This window comes from Echeneis naucrates, chromosome 9, assembly GCF_900963305.1.
Source record: "Echeneis naucrates chromosome 9, fEcheNa1.1, whole genome shotgun sequence".
NCBI lineage: Eukaryota > Metazoa > Chordata > Actinopteri > Carangiformes > Echeneidae > Echeneis > Echeneis naucrates.
The window spans coordinates 10,912,759-10,939,259 of record NC_042519.1 but is presented as its reverse complement, the minus strand read 5'-3'; the positions used below and the strand labels follow the sequence as shown (position 1 = coordinate 10,939,259).

General features: G+C 41.0%; 1 protein-coding gene and 1 long non-coding RNA gene across 5 annotated transcripts in view; both read left to right on the top strand.

Annotated features, from left to right (window-relative positions):
* The first annotated feature begins 5,178 nt into the window (after positions 1–5,178).
* On the top strand, positions 5,179–8,908 carry LOC115049399 (uncharacterized). The gene is made up of 3 exons (XR_003841122.1): positions 5,179–5,382; positions 5,632–5,688; positions 8,634–8,908. It is a non-coding gene; the product is annotated as an uncharacterized LOC115049399 (long non-coding RNA).
* A 6,242-nt stretch (positions 8,909–15,150) lies between these two features.
* Positions 15,151–26,501, top strand: part of rasa1a (RAS p21 protein activator (GTPase activating protein) 1a) — a 26,504-nt gene continuing 15,153 nt past the window's right edge. For all 4 annotated transcript variants that reach the window (XM_029510360.1, XM_029510363.1, XM_029510362.1 and 1 more), the window contains exon 1: positions 15,151–16,429. In XM_029510360.1, coding sequence (XP_029366220.1) covers positions 15,894–16,429 — 536 coding nt within the window. In that variant the 5' untranslated portion in view covers positions 15,151–15,893. The remainder of the gene's footprint in view (positions 16,430–26,501) is intronic.

Genomic DNA, 26,501 nt, shown 5'->3' with positions numbered 1-26,501 from the left:
AAAAAAAGAATAGGTCGAGGAAAATTTAGTGGAAAGGGGCACTTAATAGACTTACAAAAAATGTTTGCTTAACATTTTTTTCTCCTTTTCCATGGCAAGGCTAAGTTGCATTATTATTAAACATGCATGACTGTAGCCAGGACTAAATAATCATGAGAGAACTGCCTTAACTGAAACTGAGTCAAATGATACAGCACAATGCTTCTAGGAATGTCTGCGCTGTCCCCTAAATAAGCAGACCAAATGACCATTGGAGAAATTGCGTGAGTAGGGTAGGAAGGAAGGAGGGAGGGGGTTGTGCTCAGGGAGTCAGGGAGGGAAAGGGACAGACTGCTATCATCTCCACCCAGACACCACAGGGATTTAGACTGAGAGGGAGTATGGAGTGGTGGGGAGACAAATCACTTTTCTTGACCTTTGAGTGAATAGCAACATACAGTAATAATCTGATGGGTGGAGGGGGGGGGGGGCTTCAACACTTTGGTGAAGAAGCGAGGCCTGGAAGGAGCCCTCCTGTGGAGCTCTGTACTTGTAAACGCATGTTGGTGTTTGATCTCTCAGTCTTGGAGCGCAAACAATTATGTGAGAATTCATTTATGGCACAATTTAGAAATGACCAGGATGCCACAGTGCATGGCAAGTGCTCAAATTTGTTCCAGCTGGATCAAAAATCTTGCTTCCAAAGCTTTTGGATGATATTTTTTCCTTTTCCTCCCAGCTAGTAGTTCACTGAGGTATTGAACACCGAGATTTCCATTTTATGGGCCCTCATTAAATTCTAACTAGTGTTATAATTCTCCTCACTTTGATTCAAAAGCTCCTCTCTGCACCTTTCGCCATACAGGACATGGGAGATATGGCCTGCAATGAAATGTAAGCAGCGTTGCAGTATTATGTGCCTTTAACTTTCAGCTACAGTGAAGAGGTTAGTATGATGAACTAGTTACTGGTGGTGGCTGTCACTGTAGTGTGCACTGCACTGTGATCTACACAGTTCTGGGTTTTAAGTACTACTGCAAGCGCTAGACAATTACTGGCTGCTCAACAGAAGTCTGCCAAGGATTTAAAAAAAAAAAAAAAAAAAGACTTAAGATGTATTGCTCAGAACAGCACCATTTCTACTGCTGAATTATTCATTTGTAACATTACAGTAGAAATGATTTAGATCTTTCTCTGGTTTGCTTAATTCACGTTCACCTGTGATTTCGAACAACTAACTTCATGGCGAGTGCTTTTGCTGACCTTGTGTGCTTGTTTTGTGACTCTTAAAAGCACAATATGGGAAAATGTTGTGTTCTTATATATAGGTAACTGTCTTTGCTTCTCACCCGTTCATACACTTAAATGAGTTTTATCTCAGGTATTTGCAGCATGCCACTCTCTTTCTCCTTCTCATCTTTCATCCCTGCTTTCATTCCCTCTCCTCCAAACCTGGCTTAGAGATGCTTGATGAATGGCTGTGGTCTGCTTTAAAATCTTCATCCACTTCTACCAGACCCTGCAGCTCCTCACCTGTTTGGTCCTAATGCATCATCTCTAATCATGATGGCTGACACGCACATCTATTCAGTTTGTGGGGAATCCCTATCAGCTACGCACTGAATATAGATCTAATGGTCCACAGCTGACTGGGCAGGGAGGTGGCCTGCTATTAAGTTAGATACAGTGGGATCATCTCGCACTGCATGTTTCACTGAATCCAAGAGGAGCCAGCCCGGTTGACTCAATGGCACCTCATCACATAGACACATTAGTAACTGCCACAAAGATTCAAATGACTTATGAGGTTGTGAAAAAGCATCATCCTTCACGAAAGGCATTCTGTACAACATAATCAATTTTAGACGAGTGCAAATACATGCCACTTTATTATTACAAATAATAAATGAACATTAGGCAGCTGTTAATGCAGCCAATTTGTCTTCTGAGATTTGTTAATGGCAAAAAATGCTGTGCGTGAACTCACGAGAAAGAACGCTGAATATTCTGGCACTTTCCATTAAAAATTTAAATGCAATCTAGGTAGTAATCCTCTGCTGCAGCTCTTGAAGTTGGTGCTGAAAAAGAAAAAAAAAAAAAAATTAAATCAGCTTAATCCAATGTGCAGATGCAACAAATGTGAGCTGAATGAGGAACTGATTAAATGTCCCACAATTAACAACAAGTAACAGTACACAAGCATGAACTCTGTTTGACCTTCCATAAATGTTGTCACTCATTCTTTAAACTAGAGATGTCCTTGTCTGCGTGCTCCATTTTCTTGCCCGCGCTCATTATGTATCCCTTCATGAGGTCGCAGGGTCATGGACGCTGGGTTGAGCTGTCTGAGTTATTCGTAGTGTGGAATAGCAGAGAAGCCCAGGCGCTGTGCACCAGTCCCCACCCCTCACACTCAGCTCTAATGAAACAGATGAATTATTGCTCTGAGTATCCAGAGTTTCACAGAAAGTGACGTTAGCGAGAGCCACAATAAAGCTGTACGTCATATCCACGCAGCGATGGGAAGGGAGAGAGGACATTAGGCTTTGTGGTCTGCATACATTGTGTACTACAGTCTGTGTGTGTGTGTGTGTGTGTGTGTGTGTGTGTGTGTGTGCGTGAACACATAGAGGTTAGTGGGAGGGAGTGTACGAAAAGAGAGAAACTGTATGCACACACACACACACACACACACACACAGAGGGTCCTCCTTCCTCCTGTAGCCCAGACGTTGTAAACAAGATTTATTTCATTTAATTACGCTTTTGTACAATTACCTTTATTTACAGCTGCATGAAGCAGGCAATAGGGAACTCATGGTGGTGTGAGCCAAACAGAGAGGTCATAATTTCTGTCCTTTACTTCTCATTGTTCCCCCGATATGAGAGCAGCCCTCCTGAGTATGTAGGCTATATGTTTTGCTGGGTGGAGCTGCTTTTGTACTTTTATCAGTCCTTCTTGTGATGGAATATAAATTATGGGTGACAGTTTTGATTGGTTTTGGTTACAGACGGTGATTCTGTTTACTATTTAAACATTTTAGACATCTTATATCCTGAGATTGAGCATTTTCTTATGTTATTAACTCCTCCTAATACCCATCTTTTTATTTCTACCAATCAGAATCTGAGATTAAATGTGAGTCTGACATTTCATATAATGGTGATGTATTTTTCTGCCTCTTTCACACAATGACATGAGGACGCTTAGCTCCAGCTTTGATGTTACAGTGCCACCTACTGGTGGGTGTAAACTGTTCCAGTCTCTGCTGGTTGGTGACACAGCTGGTAAATCAAAACATGTGATTGTGCGGGCCATGTCTGTATTCTTCGAGAACAAAGGAGCTTCTTTCTGACAACAGTTCCCATCTCTTTGTCAAACCATCAGAACACATGGTAGTGTCTGTGTGTGCATGTGACAGACTCAAACACTTTCACTGTGACTGCTGGCATTGTTGTCATCAGCATGGGGACCATGACACAGGAGTAGCACATTACACAACATTATATTATATATTTACAGTTGGATGTATGCAAATGAATCGTGTCATTTTCTCATTCCACTTCAAATGAGCAGTCTCTTTTTTTAGGGTTGCAGAACCTGACCAGGAGAGGGGGCTTCGCTCACACTTTTCTACTGACTGAGCGTCAGCACTGTACTGAGGCCACCCGATTTCTCAAAATATGTTCCTCAAATTTCTTCAAATCAAGTTAAAGCAGATGTTTAACCCAAACAGCCAGCTCTGCTGGCTTTGTGAAACGCTTCTGTGCCAGTAAAAGCATCTTGTTAAAACAGCTAAAGCTTTAGATTGACTTCTAACCCACTACTTTTGCTTATAGCACCTACTTAGAACTCAAATTGCCGCTGAGCAGCAGAATGTGACTCTGTTTCTCTTCACAGCACAGGCTGCCTCCAGCCCTCCTAAGAATAGCCTGCCGTTTGCTTTTTCTTTTTCTTTTTTTCTTTCTTTCTTTCTTTCTTTTTTTTTTTTTTTTTTTGTTTGTGCATCATGCCCTTTCGTCAACCCCCTTCTGAATGGGATGGGACATGAAACTAAGCTCAGAAATGCAACAGGCCCCCGAGGCACCACGATTGAATGCAGAGCTTTACTTCTCATTATGGTCCTCATAAAGAGGCTTTTGGATGCCACTGGCCTGAGGAGGTCTGTGGAGAAAAGTTAAAAAAAGAAAGAAAGAAGAGGAAGAAAGAGAAAGAAACAGAGACAGCTTGAGAGTCTGGATTTACCAGTCACAAGACAAACATGGCACCTAGAACCAACTTTTACAGTCTGTCTATCTATCTATCTATTTATATATATCTATCACTGAGAGGGTGCAGGTTTACTCCTGTATCTGTGTATTCACAGTCCTGGATTATGAATTCATAAAGTGCCATTGTTGTGGAAAATAAAAGAGCAAAGCAAAAGCACCTCATTCACTGTACAGCTGCAGTCACTGTCTCCAGGCATTTCTACAGTGTTTTGGAAGTGAGCGAAGAAAAGGACGGGTAAAAATAGTTCCTGTCTAGCCAGTAATGATAAAACCATACCTGCTGATCTGGAAGCTGTGAAGCCCAACAGCCAAGAGCAACATCAAGCCCTCCTAGTCTGTTCAACAATGCACAAAACACACCTCTAATGTCTACGGGAAGCAGCAATTTGCATTGTCTAAAATGCTTGCTTTTGATCTCCAAAGCCGAAAAGGTGAGCCAGAGGAGCAGAAATGCAGCACTTCAAGACTTAAATCAGAATTTGTGGGGCAAATTCACTATCCTGATGACAGCAGAGGCTCTGTCGTCTGGAAAATTGAGACTGTGATCGCGTGCTTATGTGTGTGTCCTTGTGAAAGCCGGGAAGAACATTAGCTAGTAAAAGCAGCCAATAAAATACTCTTTAATTAATTACAGACCAAGTTCTGCCTTCTAGCAAAACTAGAGGGCTCTAGCAAAAAGAAAAAAAAAAGATGTCTGCTGTTTTATATCTAAATATCAAGGTAGTTACAGTGAGCGCAAGGGAAGCCGCAGGTTCAGTTACATGGCACACATACTGAAAAGTAATATAAAAGCGTATAGGATGAGTATATAATTTTCTTTTATTTGGGTCAGAAAATCTAATATTGGCAAGTGGCAGAATGAAGAGAAAAGCAGCAGGCCCCACTTAGTATTACTGTGAATAAAAGTGATATTTCACACCCGCTTCTGCTGGAACGTCCAGGTTAACAGAAGGTGAATATCTTTCCTTTTCTAATGGCTTGTCCTAGATTTAACCATCTGCGGTGCCCTTATTGTTCACAATACCGTCTAATGCGCCGTCACTCTTCCCCTTAGAGCAAAACAAAGCCTCCTACAGTCTTACTCCAGGCAGCCCATGGGAGCCGCTCTGCTGAGATCCAGCTTCATCGCATAGTAAGTTAAACACTTTTTATGACATCCATTCCAGGGAGAGGATTATACCAAACAGACAGCAGACACTCACCTCTTACCTTCAGGCGCTCTGCTCATTTATAATGCAATCTATTTAGATTTGGTTTCCATTATTCGTGTGTGAATGTGAATCTTATTTTTCAGGGAGATAATTTGCTTGTTATTGAGCCACTGAATGATATAAAGAGCTTGAGCCGGAGCAGCATATAACCATTTTTGTTTTTGATACAGGCCACCACTTCTGAAATGATCAAAGAAGATGTTGCTGCCAAATTGGAGAGTTCTTCTGTAAGTTCGCAGCTACCGTCATAATGTCACAACCAGCTGTGTAAACATTTTGGCATGCAGAGGTCCCTTGATCTAATGTGCCCTCCTCCTGTTTCCTGCCACTGCAGCATCCATAAGTATAAGACAGCAATGCATTTTAGGGGGGACACTTTATTTTTATTTCACTTGGATACCTTATCTTCCGTATATACACCCTCTTTACTTTTTCGAGGTTCACAGAGTTTTTCGCATCTGCCACTGCAGCTCTCATAACACTAACTCAGCTTTGACAAAAAACATTCCTTACTTCGTTCTTAGTTCAATCATTTCAACCTTGTCACCAACGAATAAAACCCACTCACCTAAACCTTAAGACTTAGACTCAAAATGTTGTCATATTTAGAAACATTTTTCTAGAAAATTTTATGTAGAGTGCAAATGTTCAGACATCAATGAAGTGCAGTGTTGATTGATTCATACTTCTTATTGTCTCTGAATGCCCTCATGTATAATCTTAAATACTTTGTACGAGCTGTCACACAAAGGGTCCAGTCTTTAGGCTCCCAAACAGAAATCTAGTTTTGATTTTCTTTTCAGTCTATGCTCCACTATGTATATATCAAATAGGCTGCACTGACAGCCATTGGGAGTTAGACTGGATCACGAAGCATTAAAGAGCACACACTTCAGTGTTGAACAGGAGGATCCATTACGTTGTGTGTGTGAAATATCGTCAGAATAAAAAAGCAGATTTGCTGAGCATAGCCGAGATCAATCAGAAAGCAACGAGTCGCCAGGTCCCCCCCAAAAGATGATTTTCTGTGCTGATCTGATGATGACATGACATTTACACCTGTCTCCCTTTCTACTGGGCCCATATGGACACACATATGCATACGTGTGCACTCAAACATGTCACTCAATATATTCATTTCATCTCTGTGTGGAGACTAGACTGGAAGGAAGATGTGGTTGAATCTATTACCTCACACTGTGCCACAGCCTGATCAACATGAAGTGTATGAGTGAGATAGTAAGAGTAACAGCCTCGCCGTGTAAACATGGCCAAGGCCCATTGAAAATCTACACACACATCCCTGTTAAAGTATCGAAAATCTATGAAAAATATTTTAGTTTGTGCATCTACGGCGGAAAAAAAGAAGAAATCTTCTGTTTGTATTCAATGGAGCTTGAGTTTACTTTGATTCTATAGCCTGCTCTGTTTCTTTCTCTGCATCGCAGCATTGAGCCTGCTTTACATCACTGGCTTGTTTGTCCAATTTATGTTAAGTCATAAAACAGCCTGATGCCCAGAAAATTGATTATGGAGAATTCCTGCAGGGCGAGTGATACTGTTACAAAGAAAGGAAGCCAAATTACAAGGACACTATATTTGATTCCATGAGCTTTATTATCCTATAGAAAACTCAGTTCTCTGCACGGAGCCATTCTGTATTGATGCAGGCGGAACAAATATCCTAAAGGCAGATATTTCAGGAGGACAAAAGGATTTCTTGTGTTCGAGGAATTGTTGAGTTATGTTTAACAAGCAGATCATCATAAAGACCTGCTTCTGAGCACTGCCCTCTGAGAATTGGGAGAGGGCCTTCTCTACTCACCACTGCTCTGATTTGCCATTTACATCCCAGCATTGATATCTGGGTATAAATATTTATATAATGTACAATGTGTAAAGTACAAAATATCTTTGGAGTGAAATGAGGTGCGTCAGTGCAGTATGAGCTTCCCCATGCCAGCGTTCCTCGACTGTAACTACACTTTGTGTTTACCATATGTATAAAAAATAATGTTATGAACATGACGTGTGTCAGAGAGGTGCAAAAACACCGGCTGTTTTCCCGGCCCCTCCACGAGAGCACATGGAGCGCTGCCATGGCAGTCAGCGTAGAACTCGTCTTTGGGGATGTTCCATTATTTACATTGTGCCTTCATGTGGCCCCGATGAGACATGACAGGAGCCACAGGAAGTTCATGAATTAAACAGAAGGGCCTAAAAGCACAAGGGGAGGGGACAGGGTGATGAGGAGGCCTGAGGAGACAGCAGAGCACTCGGGATGCATACTGCAACACACATGCCGCCGTGGCCTCAGAGGCTGGAGAGAGGTGAGGCAGGGAGAACGAGACATAAAGAAACATATAAAAAAAACCCAACTTGCTCAAGCAGTAAAATGAGGATGCAAATGGAAATAGACAAGGGTAGAAAACAACAGAGAATTTGTCTGAAGACGATGTTGTGTGACCGACCAAGAGGAGGCAAATAGGAGGAGAGTCTTAATTTTGCAGGGAGATGTTAATCCCGTACTGATGCAGATGAAATACGGAATGGGGGATGATGTCATGCATTCAGAGGACAGTTAGCGGGGTGTGTGATGTCTCAGCTGTTGCTCAGATAGGCTGGGCAGCGAGGAGCTCCTGGTGTCAGCATGTCTGCATGTCCGGATGGATGGGATAACCTCATTTGGGCTGTGACTCATCACCTGATGCAGCAAACAATGCGCAGTTGCTGCGGACAATAAAAGTCTCTGGCAATAACCTTCCCATTTCAGCGAAGTGATAAAATTTGACTGATGGCCTTTGAGGTCACGGGCAGGAATGCTGAATTTTGATGCAAGATGAATTTCCTGAATGCATTTGTATCCGTGCAGGTTCTTACACACGCATGTGGCATGTTTATAATCATCCTAAATGTTACCATTTGTCTCTGGATTACCCCAGGACAGGGATTAGTATGAGCTTGTGGATGTAATATCTTAAATGCAGTGACTATTTGCAGCATAGGACCGTGCTTTTATGTCCACGTCACCGAATGTGTTTCTGTCTCTCTCTCTCTCTCACACACACACACACATGCTCACATATGGTTATGTGTTTTATGACTCTGATATTTGTAAGTAACTTTTTACAGGAAGTGCCTCTAATGACAACCCCTTTCATTTGCCTCCAAGGGGCTGCTGTCCGTCTCTCATGGCAACCCCAGACGGGAAAAGGAACCGCCCAACCCATTGGTGCCAGGGTGATATCATCTGATCATCAACCTCAAACATGGGCTCTGAGCCACACAGTGCATTTTCATATAGTGGAAGGTCTTCATCCTTCACTTTCTCCCTTTTATATTCAGTGCAATTTTTTTTCTGCAAATATTGATCCTACAGAAGAGAAATTAGCTTGTCATATAAAATGGGAAGTTGTGGGCCTTGTAGAGCTGAATGTGAACCAAGTAAATTAGACTTATTAACTTGAATCAGTGAACTCTTTCTTTTTTTTTTTCTTTTTTTTTTTTTTTTTTTTTACCTCAAGCTGAATGTATCTCCTCTTATTGATGCAGTCCATTAGTTGTAATAGTAGTCTGTCTGTGGAGTATCAGTTGTCATCCTACTTGTGCTTGAGTGCTCTTAATTCCCTCCAGAGCCCATCTGGACAAGCATCTTTTCAAACAGTATGACAAGGCAGAACAATACAGAATTTAGATGCGGGCGTCACGCAAGCAGGATGTTTATGTAATAATTTCAATTCAGCCCACATTTGCATCTATATTTCCAAGTATGTAGAAGTTTATTTAGTCTATGGAAGTGATGACATGCCAATTTATCTACAGCAATAATTTAAATTGCATTGATCAGTGCAGAATGTAGATTTATTATTAGTGTCTCAGTATTTTAGGATAGCATTCATTTCAATATTTAAGGATTCCTTGTGTATGTGCATTTTTTAAATTACTGTAGAATGGCAGTGAAATTGCTTTTGTGATTAAAATAATACAATAATAGTAAAGGGTTTTTGTCCTCACGCAACACAAGGATTAAGAAACAAAACAAAGTAAAGCGATTGCAGGGGGACACAATATTCTAGCTCCGGTCAAACCAATTTTTACAAAATTGTATAATTATTTAGACGAACCAATGACACTAATATTAGATATTTCAAAATATTTAACATTTAAATATTTACCGAACCCTGATGCAACAAAGCTATATGGTAATAAATGATGTTTTTATCTGAGGGAGTCACTGATGCTGCTAAGTCAAATCAAATCAAATCAAATTTATTTGTACAGCACCAAATCATAACAAAGTTACATCAAGGCACTTTACATATAGAGCAGGTCTAGACAAAACTCTTTCTAAAATAATTTCAGGGGACCCAACAGAGCACTCCACGACAGTGGCAAGGAAAAACTTCCTTTAAGAAGCGGCCATCTGCCTTGACCAGTTGGGTAGAGTAGGGAGAGAATGAGAGCAGGAGGAAGGGATGTTCAAGACGGGTGCAAACAGGAACATATGATACTGGATAGAGTTCATGAAGCTGTGGGAGCAGCAGGCATTGCAGGAACATGGGGTAGTGATGATTCACCACCTGTAGGATGAGGACAGGGAGAGAGGGGAGGAACTGGGAGAGACAGAAACTTTGGTAAACATGGTTAGTGCGTGGTTACCCTCACCCTAACCCTCAGACCTGGGTCTAACAAGTGTCAGGAAATATCAGGTTCATGCCATTGCAATAATAAGGCTTAGCCAAGAATATTACTGTTTTATTCAACTGCAGTGTTGACCATACCATTCGTTCAAATCTTATGAAGTCTTCTTATAGTAGTTCATAAAGCAGAAATTAAAATGTCATGCATGGAGAGAGAGTCCCCATTTTCAAACTGTGACTGAGGGGGCCATGTGCTCTCTGTCCACCCCCCTCCACCCTCCAAATCACACCACCACTCTGCCCATATGTGCATTCAAGTGGCAGCTGCAAACTCCCCCGCTTGCCCTCTGAAAAAAGAAAATGAAAAACAGCTCAATGCCAGAGTGAAAGTAGGCACACTTTTCTGGTCAGACTGTGGTTCCCTCTGTGAGCGAACAAGAAACCAAATGAAAAAAAGATAAAGGAAATTTTGGAGTTTATGGCAGAACACAAAATCACAAATAAAAAATAGAAATAAATAGAGATATAAATAGTAGAAAATCACTATTCCTCTTTTTTTTGTTTTGTTTTTTTGGTAATTCGACACAGTTTCATTAAGTAAATATACTTTTCACGTGCATGTGTGCACACACAACCACCACACATGACATACAGTTATCTGCTAATAAAGGGACACACTTCCCCATCTGCCTTTGCCAGATCCTTTTGAGAATTGCAGGGGATGTGGACTGCCATTGCCTCCTCAACACATCAGTGCCTCACAGACACACTGTGGCTGGACAGCGCACACTGCCCATAATAAGGCGACACCAGAAGAAGTCACATTCGCCCCAATTAGAATCAGAATTTTATACAAGGGAAGTTGGCTGTGCGGCACAAGCTAACCCAAATATGCAGCAGCCCTCATACTTCTGTCTCTCTCAAACTCTGCTTTACATACACATACATACACAATGTTTAATGAATTGTCATCTCGTACACACACACACCATATCTTTTCAGCAACAGAAGGACCTGCTGCCTTCTGCAGCATAATGCCCAGCTTGTGCGAAGGAGGAACTGAGACCATGTGGACTGTTAGTATACTAAACAGACCCGATGAAACAGAAATAAACATAAAGTCCTGGTTTAAATTTTTGACATAGTTTAGGAAATTGGAAGTAGCTACAGAAAGTTAAAGCCAATAATATCATGGTGCACTGATGACATGCAACTGCAATAATTATGGTATGGATGAATTATAGAAAAACATGACTAACATGATTTACAATCAGCATAATGTCTTCTCTTGGCTTTCTTGAGTCATCTGATGTGGCTTTCATATACATAATATATCTAAATGTGAGCTAATGGTACGTCCTACCACGATCCAAGACTTGTTCTCAGAAACACGTTCATTGGAGTTATATTTTCAGATGAGTACTTAAAGTTTCATAGTACATCTTGCAATTCACACATTGACATTAAACTTTAAGCATCTGGTTAACAATGGGCAAGGCATGGGAAGGTTTCATAAATCCCATGAAAATAATGTTGCAAATGCAGGCTCCTACTCCCGATGACCTTTATTCATGCTATCCATTCATGTGCCACTCACTCCCTTTTTTAAACTTTTATGTTAATCTGGTGAATTATTCACACATGTCCTGAAGTGCCCACGAGAAACAGATGATTGAGTTGAGTAAGAGAAGTGGACTATGCACCTGATCTAGGAACTCGAACATGTCACCCCAGACACCCCACCGCTTCAGTATTTAACTAAGATACGACTTATAAAGATTGTTCTGAACAAACTGTATGTGCAATTGTATATGTGATTGGGTGTGTGTGTTTGTGGCCTGTATGCAAGGGGGCTAATGGAAAGAGAAAGTCTACATGCCTTTTTGGTCTGTCACTCTCAGTGATCTATCACAGTTTATGATTTATTAATTTTACCTTCTACATTCAATCCACACAGAGTCCACACACACACACACACTGTTGCTGAAGCAGTCTGTACAACTCACTCTTCCATAAATAACAGCTAAAACTAACACAGGCAAGAATTAATGACTAATTTCAATGGATACTCCATTCACGTCGAGCAGTAGAGGCTGATTATTACCCTCACATTTTCCAACGGCAAGGCGGTTTATTTTATAAATGATATTAAAAGCTGCTGATGCCTCACCCAACAAAAAACATGCTGGTAAAAGCACAAAACAGTATCACTGTCTTAAAAAGGCGGACGTGGGTGGAGAGCTTCCAATGTGCTGTCTCTGAGGGCAATGAAGTGTTAGGATAATATAGCAATGAATATGGATGAGAGCTCCCAGTTGACAGGCCCAGGCTCTCGTGGTACTCATTTCAGTGCCCATTCTCATATCGGACAATGCAGTTATGGCGAAACAGAGCAGAACAGCTGCCCTGCCGCTCTCCTTCACACAGTCTTCCTCCCCTCAGCACTCATCAGAGCCACACACATGCAGAAATACTGAGATGAAGACAAAGGCTTGAGATTCACTGTGCGCACACACACACACTACATTTCAGTCGTTGTATTTTTGACTCGATCGCTTTAATTTTTATACTCTGTCACACACATACAGAGTCAGTGGGTGATGAGAAACATGTAGAGAATGGTTACTTCACCTCTCAGCAGGTATGATATGAGGCTGCCCCAACCACATCCACTGTCTGCCTGTGAACGAGACATAATAGTATAATAGTAATAGTAATAATAGAAAGATAATTAGCCACATCCTGCCTGCAATCTCATTAAACTCAGTCTGAGAGGATCCGCATACATACTGCTACACATAAACAGGATGATCTCAGTCCTTCAGATTTCACCGCCATGCCAAACAAGGACTTGAGACTATTGGTCCTTGCAGCAATTCAGCCTATAGGATGGTCATCGGGTGAATGAATTAGGAATGATTTCTTGATGGAAAAGATCAGGCTGTTGTGCCACATCAAGAGCCCACTTAGACTGGAGGGTCCTACGCGCCCAACAAGAATGCATGATGGTTGTGATAGCTTGTGGTACTTATTTGTTTGCGTGTTTATAACTGAATCTTTGTGTGTTTCACTTGGAGTGGTTCTGATAGTTGTATGTCAAGTGTCAGCACGCAGATTTCACGGTTCACTGGCCTTCTGTGTCATGGGGCCTATGGGAACTCTTTGCTCTAGCGGAGAACATAGACATCAGCTCCCCAAATGACCTTTGGGATTACAAGATGCGTCTCCTTCTGAGTCCCACCATAGTATTTTCACACCATGGTCTGTCCGTGCATGTCAGCAGCCATTTGTGATGACAGGAGCACTCAGAAAACTGTGAAAACCAAGGAGAGGGCAACGAGGTGCTGCTGGTCATGTTAGGTCAGAGTGCACTGCAAATAGGCAAAACAAAGAGTGACTGTCAGTCTATTGATCTATCAATCTAGCTCCGCTTCATAAATGTACTTTCCTGCAGAAAGAAAGTAAAACTCCAGTGAGGGGACACCCAGTCATCGTTTCCTTTTTTCTTTTTTTTACAATGCCAGTTGCTCTGAGACGGATCAGTGTGGAAGTGGAATGGGAATGGCAGCTGTCCCAAGAATATGACTGGAGATGGTAGGCGGTGAACAACAGTGGCTCACTGCTCTAACTGCTTGATACCATATCAGCTCTATCAGGTCAAGGTTACACTGTGGTTGTCTTATTGGAGAACATATACCAGCTTCCCAGTCTGCAAATTACATTAAAATGTTTAAAGGGGTATTTATCAGGGGCTGATATATCCCTTCATTAACATGCCCTCTAACTTTTTCCTTATGTAGCCCTATTAAATTTTCTTTTAAAGGGGCAAATGCTCACAACATATAAAAATGTGATAAAATTAATAATAAAAAAAGTCTTGAAAATAAGATAGGAATTATTTTGATTATTTTAGAGTCATTTTTTGTCTGTTATTGCATATGTGCACATGCTCACACATAAGTCCAAAAAAAAAATAAAAAATCCCATGAGTGTACATATTTTCCCCAATCTATTATTGGACATTGAAATCTGGTGCAGTTTTGTTTGACCCTTTTATTTTTGTTTTGTGGCCCCTAAAACCAAGTCAACTAACAACTGATATTTGCTGTCGTCTCTTGGGATGCTCCATCTTTTGTTTGTTTCAGGAAGGATTAAATTTCCAGTCTGGCTGTCATTTGTATTTTGGCCATATGTCTGACTAGGACAGTCAAGTATTTGACTATAAAAAAAACCCCTCCTCAGTTGCTATGTCTGCATGCTTAGGATCATTGTCCTGTTGCACTGTCCTAAGATTAGGCAGCTGTGTGTGTTCTCCCCAAACATAGTTACTATAAACACACTAAACAATTAAATACCTATCACAGTCTTAATATTTCCTGACTGCATTGTGAGTGGTCTCTCAATATCTTTGCAAATCTGTGTAACAGGATGCAGTGGCCAAATTAAAATGAAATGAAGTGAAGCTAAAATTAACACACGGGCTGTCTGTCACAAAGCCAGAGCTATATTCAGATCTTCAGCAGCATGTGTCAGCAAGATAAATAACAACTCCCACTACACCATATGGATATTTCATTCAGTCAGAAGCAGTCAAAAACAAATAGTGATTATAATGTAAACTGCCAGACTGAAAAGAACTGAAATGTCAAAATAACGTGATAATGTACATTGCACACAAGAGAGCCTTGGGAAACAGCAAATTAATGGGCAAAGCAAATGCAAAGAAGAGTGATTTAGTTGTGGCATTTTGGTGCATGTACAGTCGAAATTTGATTATTTTTTTCTTTAAACAAGGTCTGAACGAGGTCAGAAATACTTTATTAATCTCCATAAGTAAATTTCAATAAGGTCTACCTTACTCTGTGACACTTGAACAAGAATTAAGGTCAAGCGAAACCCCAACCATCATGTTTAATCCACATTAAAATCAATTAGGCTCCCAGCCCCGGTCCTGGGGGCGCTGATTGAAGATGTCATGGATTGAGTCGGTGCAGCTCGGTGCTCACTTGGCCGTGTCTGCTCGGTGACTGGAGAGGAGTGGGAGGGGAGAGAGAGCAGCGCAGCAGCGGCCAAGCCACCAGCTCCGAAAGCCAGAAAAAAGAGACGACCTCAGCCTGTGTACGCAAGAAAAAAACACTCTGCTTTACGACATGGTAGTCCGAGCAGAATAATACACCGCTCCAGGGATACAGGAAACAACCCCGGGCTGTTTGCGGACTCTACTCGATACGGCTGGAAACTCAGGAAGAAAGACAATAACAACAGTGTGTGGCTAAAGAAGAGAGAGACGGGGATTACACACACACACACACACACACAACAGTGACAATAAAACAACACTCCCCGACAAGTGGTCTGTCTGCCGCCGAGTGTGAAGTCCGGACAAAAATAGGAAATATTGGTGCGTTTCTGTTATATTTGAGACGTCTTAAATGCAAGTTTCCAGATTGCGTCTATTTCTACGTGAAGCTTAAACTCAGGAAATAATGAAGACATAAGAGAGCGAGAACTCATCAAGTGTCTCGGAGCTGCTAACCGTCCCGCTAGCGTTAGCTTGGCTCCGAGCAGCGAGCTAATGCGAGCAGAAGCTAACGCCCGCTACTGCAGCTAACGGGGCTAAGTTAGCTCGGCGGCTAACGTTAGCTGGCTAGCTAAACGCGTTTTTTTTTCCTTCTGGAGAAACTTTTGGTGTTTGTTTCCCCGGAGCCCAAAACACTGAAGAAGTGTTGCAAGAACAGAGGGGAAGGGCAGGTTCCCTTCTGGACTTTTCCCCCTCTACGTATACCCCTAATATGATGGCTGCGGAGGTCAGCAGTGAGGATACGGGCTCGGTCACAACGGGGACAGGGGTGGCAGGCGGAGGAGGCCCGGAGACGGCCCCTTTCCCTTACTATCCCAAGGCGTCCAGAATGAGAGTCACTGATTTGGGGCAAGGAGCTGCACCGACCCTCCGCCAACTTTCAAACACACCGCCGGACTCGCTCCCTGACGTGAGCGTGATCTGTCCCATGTCCGGCGGGGATATGACCGGATCGGTGCTGTCCGCAACAGGGAGTGGCGGAGCAGGAGCTGGACATCCAGTCATCCAGGGGACAGGCTCAGGGACCGTGGGCGGCATGTGCTGCTCCCCCACTCTGGAGGGTCCAGCTAGTCGGATTTCGCCCACATCGGCCGGTCCGGACCGGCCCACCGTCTTCCCCCCACTGCCGCCCCCTCCACCACCCCCTCCAGGCTGTGGCGGCACTGTGGATGAAAGCGACATGCAGGATGGACAGGAATACGAGGAAGAAGAGGTGGTGTTCCCCCTCTCTGCACCTCCCACCAACCAGTGAGTATACCTCAAGCAAGAAAATTGCCTCTCAATGATACATAGACGTAAACATTTTCAGACATCCTGTACTCTCTGCTGGGTTCACCACGTCCTGCTGTCACACATTGGGGGTCTTAAGACTTGATGTTGACTGGTGCAGGCCCAGTGGCACCTTGGTCCACTCAGAGCTACCATCTTTTTTTAACATCGCTCCAGTGATTGTACTTTGGATTTTTATAACCCAATAACTCAGCTGTGTGGACATGAAGCAATCCTGGTCTAATAAAATGTGACAAGTGTGAACTTGAGACTTTTTTTTTTTTTTAAGAACATTTATTTGGTATGATTGAACTAATTCTTCCACACATGGAGTTGATGGGGGAAGAATTTACTTTGAACCAAGTTACAATTCAAAATGCAAAGTAAAATTGCTTGTTTGACTGTCATATGCCACCCTTCACTAGCAGGACAGTATTGCTCTTTGTAACATTGTAAAGTAAGGCATTGTATGTTTTGGTTATGGATGCAAGGTTTTAGGATTTGTCAAAGTCATGTGTTGCATAATTGAACAGTAAATTAAGAAATATGTTAAATGTACTGAACTTCAGCTCAGAAAGTGACATAAATTACCTCACAGAACATCTCTAGTCATTCGAACACATACGGTAAATAATAAGGGACACAATCAGCAGGTCAGTTTTGTCATAAAAGAATGGTGAGAGGAAGTAGTTAGCGATTTGGTTTGATGTAAAGCAGCAGGTGATGCTGTTTTCAGTATGTATGAGGTCAGTGCATCCTTATCTGTACGTTTCCTTTAGTATCAAAAGTCATTTGTCTCATGCTGACTTTGTGGCCTCTAATCAAAACTTTCTTAATCTTAGATTGAATTAAAGTGCTGGGAAACATCTGTAATTTTAGAGGATACACAAATACAAATACATTACAATACAATATTACTGTTTAGTCCTAATTGATTTAATCCCCAAAAGTTAATCTATAGCAGTATGTCACTTTTATGATTTTATAACTGAAGTGACACAAGCCTGAGGTTATTTGTAAACCCTTTTTTTATAGCAGCATAGAAAATGCATCCTAAGCATTGTATTAAAACCGCATCTCTAATTATAGGCGCTTTTTTTTTTTTTTTTTCTTTTTATGAATACATCAGGCACAGACACAAGCGCATGCCGAAACCCGTGTGTGTGCTGGTGTTGTAATAACCTAAATACAGCCCTCCCATTTGTTACAGTCTCATTAGAGAACTGCTGAGCTTTGTCATTTCTGGCCCTCATACTGTGAGATATGGAAGTGACTGGGCCTGGAGTGTGGATTCAGCTCTTATTTTAGGAGCCACTCTATATCTCCCTGTCAGATTACTGAAGAGGGGGAAGATCAGCATTTCTCGCCTGTATTGGGTAATGAACCACCCAAAATGCAGTTGATGGCACTTGAACCCCAGGTTCTTACAAATTTCGTAGGTCTGTGGAAGCAACTGTCGAGTCAAGGAGATATTGAAATCTTTATTTTCGCTTTATCATCTCTCGGGGGTTGACAGTGAGGTGATGAAACAGCAGTCACTTTTGCGTGAAAGACATTGATATTCTTTGGTCTTGCAGGTTTCATAATGACTGGCTTTTTACTTAAAAGTCTACCTTCACATTCACAAACACACATAACCTTACACACAAGGGATAAGTAAGATGACTCCACTGACTCACTCAGGCTCTTCTCTGCAATACCTTACTATTTCAAGTCGTGAAAGACACATGCACAACACACACTATATTCCCCTATATTGGCTTTGTGGTTTTGGTGAATTACTACTGTGGTGATGAATTTACCCAGGAAGTGGGTCACATTTTTTAAAGGTTGTTATTATTAGCCTGTTTTTTCCCCACCTTTTCTACCTTACTTTAATTTGCTAACCTGAGAATAGACTAAATACATAATGGAGATATTGGAACTATTCTTAGAATTTCTTCAACTATTATGTCAGTATTATCAGATAAGTATATCTGCTTTAAAAGAATCAGAAATACCTTTTTAATCCCCAGAGGGAAATTCTTTAAAATCTGCAATATGACACAGGCCAAATGCTTAATGTATTTGCATGTTCCTCATGAGAACATGTATACATACAGCCAGACTTGAGCTCTCCAAAGAGGCGCATGAACTTAACACACCTGTTTGTTTGGCAGTGGATGACTTTCACCAAGTTTAGATTTTAGAAGGGGATGCATTTGACTTTCATTGATGACTAAGCTAAAGCAAGGATATATCACACACCCCCAGTGTTTGATCCAGTGAAAGAGCTATGTAGACCTTTTTGTGAAGAAATTGTTTAACCTACTGGATATTTGGAAGCAAAATGGACCACAGTAACGGACAAAGCTGAAGGCTTGCTTGCCAGCAATGCAGTGAAGCTAACAGCCATATTTTATGGCATACAGTCTACTCATGTTGTATCACACTTTTTATGAGGACATTCTATCTATGTGTAATGCAAGACACGTATACATTTGTTTTTTGACTTTTTCCCCTCACTGTGCCTATAACGGCATTCGTCACTGGCAAATTTACCATTGGCAGGAATGGGTATTACATTCACAGCTGACTACCCCCACAGCTCTGGGTGATTCTGAATTTCCCCCTGCCCCCTCAGCTGTGTCGCTAGCTGTGTATGCCTTCAGCAATCGGCGCAATCTTGTATTCCTCTGAGTTATGTTCGCAGCTAGCAAGTTGCATTTTAGAGGAGTGATGATGCAAAACTCGCACATTATTGAAAGTGGTCCCAGTGTGTGTTGCACATTGTCTGTGTGCGGTGGAGTGAAAGTGTGAGTGATAGAGGGACAAACAGCAGTCACATTCATTCACACCTCTGTATGCCACTGTGCCATTCATAAACAATGGCCACAGTACGATAAGAATTTCTAATGATAGCTTAACGAAGAGCCAGGAGCAAAGATACCAGGTGGCTCTCACAGTACATGTTCCTGCTGCCTTTGGCAGCCTCAGGCCCAATGCCTGAGCTTAAACAAACTCATTGGGAAACAAGCTGTTGAGTTTGAGTTTCCACGAAGATTAGAGAGGATTTTAAGTCATAAAGGGCTTCCCTGGTGGTAAGAGGGAGGAGAAAGAGGGGAAAGAAACTGGATTTGAAGATCAGTGGCTTTGTGAATGAGTTTACCAGATTTGGCAGTGGATTGCAGAAATGTCTCTCTAACTGTTGTGTTAATTGAGCACCCACACTACCTAATTGCGCTTTCTGTATGGTGGCAGAGGCAATGCAATTTTGTAATGGCACAGGGACCATGTCACATAGCTGAACTAGGTTATTTCCCTGATGGAAGCTGTACCCTTCAGCCAAAATGTTATTGCACTTTTATAACAAAGCATTTTTTTTTAAATTGGATTGGATCTGTCATTACACGGTGTTGATGATTGGTGAGCCCAGAAATGAGTATTAAGCCTGTAACTTCCTGTTTGACTTTTTTAAATTACTGCACTATCCCATACTAGCAATAACTGTATAGAGTATCGTGGTCTTCAATCAGTGAGTGTGGTTTACCGCACTCACTGATTGAAATACCAGTCCCATATTGGTGTAAGATCCGTGTTGTGCATTGATAAGGGAAAGCCTATGCTTTCCATGCATTTTCAATGTGTTACGCAACGTCCTGTCATTCCCTTCCAATACCCACACTGCCCTGCCTTTTCTCTCCTACATCCTGTTTTCAAGACTTATGAGCCATTCATTGTGCCATTAACAGGATCCTCAGAAGTGTTTCAGTTGTTTTTGACAATACCCATGATTTTTTATTTGAATGACTATTCACAAGTTTCTTTTAAGAGTTAAATGTGCTGAATCATACAGTGGCTGAAACTAATTTTTCAACGTTGTGGGGACTTACCACCTTAAATATTTGAGCTTCTGGTGCATGGGCAATGGAAGAAGTTGTGTTTTTAGGAAGTAATTTACACCATTACACCATTGTCATATAGGTATCCTAATATCAATTATTATTCAACACAAATCTCATAAAATGACAACATAAAAGTGCTTATGACTTGTATAATGCAGGTGTTGCACATAATAAAACCATATAAACAGACAATAAATAATGCTTGAGAACAAAAGACATTCACGATTGTTGGAAGTGGTCATCTCTTTGAACTGCATCACTGCCCTAAGTCTTTATTTTTACTATGTCCCTTTACTATGTCGTCCTCACATTATTGCTTTCCACATAACAAATTTGTGAAGAGTTTTTTGTTCCTAAGGAGGTCCAAGCTCTGAAACCAATGTATTGCTGTAAACGTTTGAATTAAGTTTGAATCCCATTCTGTGTGCTGAATCCATGTTCGCACCAAACCGTGGTGGTTCTGCCAAGGGCCTTCTCTCTTGAGAAACGCCCCCTGAGTGGCAACTTGAAGTTGTTGTTTGTAACATCAACAGGTAAAAGGCGCAGCAGTATACATTCAACAAACTGAGCAGCCGATTTTATAAGTAGACTGAAACTTTTCTATGCACAGCAGCTTCACCATAGTTGGTGGTTTCCATGGATAAGTGTTACCTTCACAGCTGCTGCTGCGTGTGCAAGTTTTTATGGCATTAGTTTTTTCCCTCCAAGCAGGTTCACCTAAACATGGCAACACCCATTCAGAGAGCACATCCCATCTAGTTTAGGAATATCCCCAATGGAAATGGCAAATACAGTTCATGGCAATGTAAAAACAAAATGATAATTACAGATAAAATATTATTGATAAATATTATAAAATATTAAATACATATTATAAGATAACGTGTGCACACATCTGTGTTGCAAGCATCAGTTATTTGCCATTATATACGTACGGCATCACGTGTTGCCTCACAACAAGAAGGTTGTGGATTCGGTTTGAATCGGTTTGAATTCGGTTTCTGTGCAAACTCTGCACAGAAAGGCCCCAAGCTTGTTCTCCCCGTGTGGTTTTCCTCCAGGTACTCCAGTTTCCTCCCACCATCCAAAGACATCATGTTTAGGTTGATTGGTTACTCTGAGTGTGAGTGGTTGTTGGTCTCTGTCTCTGTGTGTTGCCCCTGAAATGGACTGGTGACCTCTCTAGTGTGTGCCCTGCCCTCACCCAATGTAAGCAGGGATTGGCCCCAGCATCCCCATATCCCAGAAGCAGATAAGCGGTAGAAGATGAATGAATGAATACATGCAAATTAAATGTAATCTTAATTTAATACTTCAGATGAGAAATTCATGGGAAAACCACTCCAACAATTGATTGGATGTTGTTAAAGACATAAATTATTTTGATGATTCACAATCACTGTCATCGCCATAAGTTTAACCTTGACCCTGCCAACAAGAACAGCAGGTGGGACCTGCAGCCTTGTGGAGAGAGCAAGAAAGTGTGTCCAAGGTGGAAATCTGTCCATCTAATACAGTGCTTCTGACCAGTTGTCTTAAACACTTAACAGTTTAACTTTTCACACAATCCAGCACTGAAAATCAGTCGGTGGGGAAATTTACAAAGCGTTGAGGCTTTAACTATCTTTGTACCACGTACATGACTTTCTACACAACAAGTAAAGGAAAGGTCTTTCTGTGAACGGTGATGTAATTGGTGTGCAAAAGAATAGCTTCACAACCGAAAAGCTCCTTTTTTTTTTTTTTAATACATTTATCTATATGACTTCACATTCAGTGGGGCAGTAAGATATGGTATTTTTAATTTAGCAGGAAGAGAATGTTCTCAATTGGACACCCCTGTTTATTGAAATTAAGTCTCAGGAGGAATATCATATGGGTAGATGACAGTGAAGCCTATTATCACTGATGTAATGATGTTATTTCAAGGAGTCTGATTCACAGCAGGTAAGCCAAGATGCCAGCTGTGTGCCTTGGTGCGCTCTGAAAAAGACGGTGGTTGGCTAGCATTCACACTGAGCAATGCAAAGGATGCTTAAAGGGCCCCTCATGATCTCTCGATCTTTATGGTGTACGTCTGCCCTGATGTGCGGTCACTTTTCCACTCTGTGTGTAACAAATTGTGGCAGTCCACAGTGTGAAAAGCAAAACAAAACTATTTTACTGCTGATTGTACTTTACAACTGTCCACCTAGTTTCTTTCCAATACGGAAACTTGAATATGCAAATTAAAGTAAAGGGTTAAGGGACAGCAATTTGCATAATTGCTGTTTGGTCTGTTTAATAATAGTATAAAACCAAATAGTTTGCATTAAAGGCTGGGGGTTTGTTTGTTCACTAGAGGAATGTTTGATGTAGGGTTGAGACCACTCTTACATTTTCTGGGTGAAAATTTTTCATGTTTTCATGCAAAGCATGTTTGAAGCCAGGTGTATGCAAACATCAACCCAAGGCCAATGCAGGGCAGAGTTGGTGGTGTATTTCCACAAATACATGTCTGATTATGTTAGTGTTCATGAGCAGCAAATAAATGTTTGTGTGTGGAGAGATGCTGCTCCCCACCCTTGCTGCCCTACTACTTCAAAAACCAATAGGCAGCATGCTCATGATGCGTGGATTTATGAGCGAGGGAAAGCACGGAATAAGAGAAGGAGTGGGTCAGTGGAGGATAAAGTGGGAGAAAAGACTACAGAGCTGCTCTGTGCCTCAGTCTCTGAACGATCCATTTGTGTAATTCTAAAGAGCAGGATAAACAGGACGAGATGTTAACATCTAATTTTGTCGAATTTTCTTAACACAACTAAATGCATGCGGGGTAACAGTTGGCATCTCTCTTTCATCTTACTTCAATGGATGTTGCTTGTTGACCCGAGTCACGGCTGATGACTGTACCGGGCGACAGCCGGATCACATCATAATGCCTTGTATGGATTTAGAGCTCCATTTGCTCTGCTTTCCACGTTGGAGCTCACAGATTTTGTCCGGCCAGAAGCCGTATCAGTGGAGTTGTTGCACCTTGTGAGAACACAGGATATCGGAGGGAGATGCAGCAGCGGGCAAACTCAGCGTAAGTGTGGACATCAAGTCAACCTGCAACTTGTACCACATCTCCCCAACAGTTGGCTGCTTGTTTGTTTTTTGTTTGTTGTAGGAATCCAATTTTATGGTAGACAGCATATGTATTTTAAAAGGTAAACCATGTATCACCAAGTATCTGTGCAGTTTATTTATTTGTTAAACCAATTGTTTTCTGGTAAAACCACCCGAAAAATTTGAGATATTCTCTTTGTTGCTGTTTTACATGGAAATGTGTAAATTGAATAGTTAAACATCATGAATATATGTTGTACCATTGTTATCTGAGCATGGAAATGAGGAAAGAGCGGTGTACTACATGTTTAATTACATGATAATATATAATGTCAAGACTTCTAATGGGTCACATTAGTTCTATTGATGAATGTTAGAGAAGTGTTTACTGGGCATTAAATTCATGTCTAGAAAATATGCCCTCGGTAACCACTTCAGACAGTTGGCAGCTCTACTCAGGCACATTGCTGATGCACAGTAATGCAGCATTTCATTACTTTTTGATATTGATGAGGGTTGACAGTACGTCTGTGGAGACATTTGAGTACATCCACATCTATCAAGCGGGAATAAGATGAATAAGAGAGACATAAGCTTGAGAAAAGGAACTCTTAAAAGACCTTAATGAGAGATGGAGAGACAGACGAGTCCAACCAACTGACTAAATTCAAAGCTAGCTGTTTGTGTGATGTCCCTTAGATGCAGAAACATTAAAGCAGATATTTGTTACGGTAATTTAAAGAATAATATGGCATTTGTCAACCCAATAATTTGGGATACTAAATGGTTAGTCCAACCGATACCAGGCTGGCTTTCAGTGCTTTTTTTTTGTGCTTGAAGGATTTAGCTCAATAGAATATGCAGTGTCTTCATTTCATTTATTTTCCAAAGATTTCTGTCGTCTTTTCAAATGCAGCTTGTGAATTCTTTGGTATATCAGCTGTTTGAGGCTTTTTTTTTCTCTCTCTCTCTTTTCTTTTCTGTTACTCAGAACACCGTTGTAATTGTCAGTCAGTTTTTAAATGCATTTTGTAGGTGCTTGCCTAAAGAGGGGTGCAGCCTGGGTGTTTTCAAGTGCTCTCCAAAATACCTTAATAATGAGTTGTGTACACATTAATGACATTAAAATGCAAGCACTCCATGCTTTTTAGCCTGAGTTTATTTATGTTGTCTTACAAAAACACGTTCTGGCAGAAGCTGCTAGGCATTTCATTCAAATGACGGTTCCATATGTGCATGATATGGTCTCACATTTGTCCTTACTGCAGTCACTGTAAACAGGAGACCAGTTTTCTACTAGATTTCAAAATTAAACCAACCACACTAAAGGGAAGCATATTTATTTTTTCAAGCTACTTTTAATTAGGAGAGTTTTGTGTACTGCTAATTATTTTACTTTATTTGTGGCAATAGTAATATATTGCTAACAGGAGCAGCTGATAGGATTTTATTTGCTCGTTGTCTTGTGGTGATGTGACTAAAGCACCTATGTTTGAAAAGTTCAGGATGTGGACTGCGGTGGTGAGCAATGACGTGGTGGGTGGTGACTTCTGCTCATGCACCTCAGCAGTTTGGTGTATCTCTTGTTAAGTGATGTAATGAGTCATTTGCTATATATGTCAGATGCCACAACATTGCTCACTCTTATAATTTAAATTTATAAGGGTTTTATTACTTATTACTTATTACTTACTATTACTTTATTACTTACTTGACCAAGAAAGAACTCTATGCAAAAATACATTTCTTATCCCGATTTGCACATCAGAGGGAGAGCCAAGACGTCACTGTGCTCCTCGGCATTCATGTACAGACATGACGGAGCATTCCTCAAGCTGGTAGTAGAACTGTATCCTGTTATCGCTGTCATGCTAGTCCTCTGTTTATCGTAGCACCGTTTCTGTCAGGTTCACCCAATCAAGACCCATGACAGTATAGACAGTATATTAATAATTGGAGCTATATTGCATGCACAAATCTAAAGGAAACCTCTAAATGCCCTTCCCATTTAGCATTGTAATAGAAAGTTGTGAACAGTGCAAACCACCTAAAGTTTTGCAAAATGTTAGCCACTCACGCCACAGATTCCTTCAGACTTTTTTTTCCTGAGCATACAGACGTCACAATGTTTCTGTTAGAAATGTAAACATAATTAAATCATCACAACTTGGAAAATAATGCACTATGCAACATCTACATGGCAGACGTTGCTGTGGTTATGAAAGAAACAACGGTCTTCAACAAATGTGAAGTATGTCAGGAATACATCACTGGATGTTTTAACGTGGTCGAGGACAACTGAGACTGAAAATAAAGCAAAGCAGGCCCGACCGATGTATATCCCCATGGAATGATTGTGCTGAATGTTGACAATCAATCCTGGGTTAAAATGAGCCCATAAAACCAAGGCTGGTTTAAATGCAACTGATGTGCATGCTTCATTCCACAAATTGGACATAACAAGGGCTGCATGTAACACTGCACATTTGAAGCATCAACAAGGACTTGGATTTAATCTTTGAATGATGTAGAAGAGTATTATTGAATGTCAGCCTAAAGCCAGTTATCAGTAAAGTATTGCAGGTATCAAATACATTAACGCAACAATTTAACAATTGATTTGTGTTTGAAGAAACACAAACAACTGAGTTCCCCCATTCCCTTTTCTAAAACATAAATCACTATTTGATGTTGAATTGCAATGTTAATGCATAATGCCAACAGATATAGTTTTTTTGTTTCTGTTGTATACATAATCCAAAAGGAATTTCTTCTGTGATCAAACAGTTGGTCTTCATTTTACATGTTGTGCCGAGGTGATCGATTAACTGTCAGTCTTACATCAGCAGCAATATTTGGAGGAAAGTGATACTATAGCTGTGTCTATAATAAAACAATCTCAACCAGGAAATCATGGAAACCAGGAAAAGGTGAGGAAGTAAATATGAGTAAAAAGGAAATGGAAACTCAACATATAATTTGTTCATATTGGTTTTGGAGATTATGCTAAAACCAGCAAACCAACTTATACTTGAACTTTTATATTAGTATCAGAATGAGATAGTCTATTTAATGAA